Source organism: Oryzias melastigma, unplaced genomic scaffold (genome assembly GCF_002922805.2).
Source record: "Oryzias melastigma strain HK-1 unplaced genomic scaffold, ASM292280v2 sc00691, whole genome shotgun sequence".
Taxonomy (NCBI): domain Eukaryota; kingdom Metazoa; phylum Chordata; class Actinopteri; order Beloniformes; family Adrianichthyidae; genus Oryzias; species Oryzias melastigma.
Window position 1 is genome coordinate 5710 of NW_023417279.1, and position 3929 is coordinate 9638.

General features: G+C 41.8%; 1 protein-coding gene across 2 annotated transcripts in view; it reads left to right on the forward strand.

The window, feature by feature from the left end:
* LOC112140014 (tripartite motif-containing protein 16-like) overlaps nucleotides 1-804 on the forward strand; it is a 2378-nt gene extending 1574 nt beyond the window's left edge. The window contains exon 2 of one of the 2 annotated variants that reach the window (XM_024262913.2): nucleotides 21-804. In XM_024262913.2, the coding sequence (XP_024118681.1) occupies nucleotides 21-707 (687 nt within the window). In that variant the 3' untranslated portion in view covers nucleotides 708-804. The remainder of the gene's footprint in view (nucleotides 1-20) is intronic. The other variant, XM_036211152.1, reaches the window with a different exon arrangement.
* The last annotated feature ends 3125 nt before the right edge of the window (nucleotides 805-3929 follow it).

Below are 3929 nucleotides of genomic sequence, written 5' to 3' on the forward strand. Positions count from 1 at the left end.
CACACTCATCCAGCATCAATGTCCGTCCTCTGAGATACTTTGAGGAGGTGACAGCAGCTGTGTCAGAGCTCAGAGACAAACTGCAGGAACTTCTGAGAGAGGAATGGACAAACATCTCAGCGACAGTCACTAATGTGGATGTTTTACTACCCGAACCAAAGACCAGAGCTGACTTCTTGAAATATTCATGTCAAATCACACTGGATCCAAACACAGCACACAGACAACTTTTACTGTCAGAGAACAGAAAGGTGAAGATGATGAAAAAACCTCAGCCGTATTCTGATCATCCAGACAGATTTACTAATTATTTTCAGGTTCTGAGTAGAGAGAGTCTGACTGGACGTTGTTACTGGGAGGTGGAGTGGAGAGGAGACGAAGTTTTTCTAGCAGTCGCATACAAGAAAATCAGTAAATTGGGACATGATAGTAAATTTGGTTTTAATGACAAATCTTGGGCATTGTATCATTCTTCAGACTACGGTTTTACATTTTACAGCAAGAGCAGAGAAACCTCCATCTCAGCTCCTGATTCCTCCAGAGTAGGAGTGTACCTGGATCACAGAGCAGGTGTTCTGTCCTTCTACAGCATCTCTAAAAGCATGACTCTCCTCCACAGAGTCCAGACCACATTCACTCAGCCGCTCCATGCTGGAGTGACGTTGTTCAACACTGGAACCTCAGCAGAGTTCTGTAAACTCAAATAGTCCCTTAAAGAAGTGAAATGTTTGTTTTCAGTGATTTCTCTGCTTTCCATCATTTTGAACTAAACTTTTTAACTGTTAATATTCTGTGGAGTCGAGTTTGTAGCAAGAAGAGAGAAATGAAAAATCTCTAGAATGTGGATTTGAGACATTTTTGAAGATGAATCTCAAACTTTTTGGAGTAAAATCTGTTTTCATGTCGTTTCTTTGAATTTATTTGACTGAATTCAAATTTTCCCACAAACGTTTTGTTCATGTTTTTGTGTTGTCATGTGAACTTAAGGAAGCTGCAACACCAATGGAATCAGTGACGTCACAATCAAAGACTTTCTCTGATTGTTCTACACAGAAACTACAAGAGAACAAACTAAAGGAGAAGATTGTGTTTGTAGAAAGAAGAACATTTACAACTTTATTTACTTTATTTTTGCTTCATTTGACAACTTTGGATTGAAAATGTGTGTTTCCATGTCTTTGTTCTTCAGAGAAAAGTTGTTTCTAATTTGACAATAAAACTTCCTGATTCTTTTGTCTTCATTTCAGAGTTTGTGTGAAATCTGATGAAGAAAAGTGGGAACAATCTGAGAACTGAGGCAGTTTTCCTGGGATAAATGTTGACTTTTGTCTAAAATCCCATCAAAGATATTCTGGATTTCTTCTTTATCTTATGAGGTAGATCATTATTCATCCAGGTTGATTCTATCAAAATAAGAGAATATAAAAATTAGTCAACTGGACTTGATATAGCTTTTGTTATTGAAGACATTTGATGGATTATAAACATTCAAGAATTCTCAACAAATTCATCTAAAACAAAACAAAAAATGTATATATTTATTTGTTCTTTACATCAATTATTCTTTTTAATACTTCTCAAGTTTCATGTATCTTTTTACCCTTTAGCTAATAACTACAGCTAAAAAAATGATTAAACTGTTGGACAATCAACATTAAGATGGCGGAAGCTCTACCCGTCCAGGATTACAGGCACCAGCTAACTCCAGCCCAGGAGAGACGGTTAGGTTTCCACCTGATCTCCAAGACTCGAGGGACCCGGCTCTCAGCTCTACACCGAAGCAGTCATGGGCGGAGGTGACGCGCCGCAGCCGGAGGATCAGTGGCGGAGCTAGAACATTTTCTATGTGGTGGCAGCAGGGGGGCGAAGTCTTTGAAGGGGTGGCTCAAGAGAACAGCAGAGTGAAAGAAAACACCTGTTTTAGTAAAGCAGTTGCTGTTTTTGTGTGAGCACAGATGAATGCTGCAGTCTCCACATTTGAGTCTGACTCTTTTATAGTAAAAATCTTCAGCGTTGATGCTCATTTTAAAACTCTGGTCAGAGTTTCAGGATCTTTGTGGACTTCTTGTACAGGAACATAGACAGTCTATTTCTGGACATCTCGAGCTATGAGGTCCCCCATTGGAAATGCATTACCTCCGCGCCTCATGAAAGTAGGCCACCGCTTTCACCGTCACTTCCTGAAACGGCTATCGCCATATTGCGAACGTCTGCAACCCATCTTCAGCGATTGGTCTGAGTCTCTGTGAGTCATAGCTGAGTCATGGAATCTATAGGAAGTACTGTCGCCAATCCGAAGTGACCTTATTGTGAGTGTCCGCCTCTTTCCACGCCTCTACCACAAGACCGCGGGATGTAAACAGCTTCTACTTTAATAACACCGGCTCGAGAGAATTGTACAAGTCATTGTTGAAGTCTTTGAGGGAGAACCATTCCAACATTTGATTCTGTCAGCGGTACTTTTGGATTTACTTACATTTATTCCTTTTTGTCAAGCTAAAAGGAGCATTTGGGTGACGCCACTGCAGTGCGCTGCACGCACCCTCCCCCACACGCAGCAGCAGCAGCTTGTCACTTTACATGCGCTGCCACGTTACAGTCTGATCAGATGCACGTGAGAAGCACGTTCAGCTGTATTTAAAATAATCTGACAAGTGAACAGCTGGATCTTTTTTCTGTTTGAAAATACAAGGTCCATTCAAGTTTGTCTCGGCTCTCACGCAGTCCTCACAGGAGACGTCTGCGTCTAATTCCGGCTGAAGCTGGAAAAATGCAGCGAAGATGAAACTTTGGTTGGTGATTTTATGGAGGACCTGTACCATTCTTTATGATACACAAAAGATCTTCCAAGGGAAACCTTTCTCCTCTCAGTTGGCACACGGGGCGACGCACTCACGCGCACGGAGCAAAGCAGAGGCAGAATGCAGCACTACGCATGAACAGAATCGAAACTTAAAGAAAACTTATTTCTAAATTCATCTGTCTTTTGTAAACACTGTTTTCACACCGTTACATGCATAAAGATCATAAACAAATGTGATTTTGTAATCAGCTGCTGGTCCGGGAGGATTCATCATCCCTCCCCCCACAGACACACCTGTCCGCAGGTGTAGCGCTGCGCCACGGTCCACGTCCTGTTTTCCAAAGAATGAAGCTTTGTTTATTTATAGAGGAATAATGGTCAGAAATACCAATTATCTCACCACAATGATACTAAAATAACTTTAGATAATCTGTGGAAGAGCCGTTTCTAAAGAAGTACGCAGAGTGTTGACTGAATAAAGTTTTTCTTTGTAGCCTGCAGTCGCGACAAACCCAAATCCTCAAATATCTTTAAAAACGATTCATCAAAAGTGTTCCAGTGCTTTGTGGTAGTGAGACAAGTATTCATTAAGTATTTACATATATCTTTGCAAAACTTACCTTAGATTGGAAGATATTTGCGAGATTGTCAGGCAAAAATGACGCTTTGGTCTTTGTAAACCATAGATGGCGGGATGGAGCTCCGCCTCTGAATTGTCCTACGAGATACTAATGCTTGAAAATCATTCCTAACCTTCCTACTGAAAGTCAATGACCAGGAGTGGAGGAATACAGATGGCATTTTGGGTGCATTTTTAGCAAATCCAGTTAGGGATGAGAACGCATCTATACTCATCAAGTGGTATTTGTCATCAGTGACTCAATAATTGGGGGGGTAAGTGGGGGGGGGGACTTTTTGCTGGGTTGGCAGCTGCCCCCCTTGCCACCCCGTAGCTCCACCCCCTACGGAGGATCCATCAGGTAAAATGGGATGCTACTAGCTTGTTTGGCTCTTGTCAACCGCTATTCCTGAAGATCCTGGCCCTGCTGATCGACCAACGAACCATCAGGACCCATCATGACTGTTGTGGAAAAATGTTGAATCCGAAGGAAGAGCAGACACAATT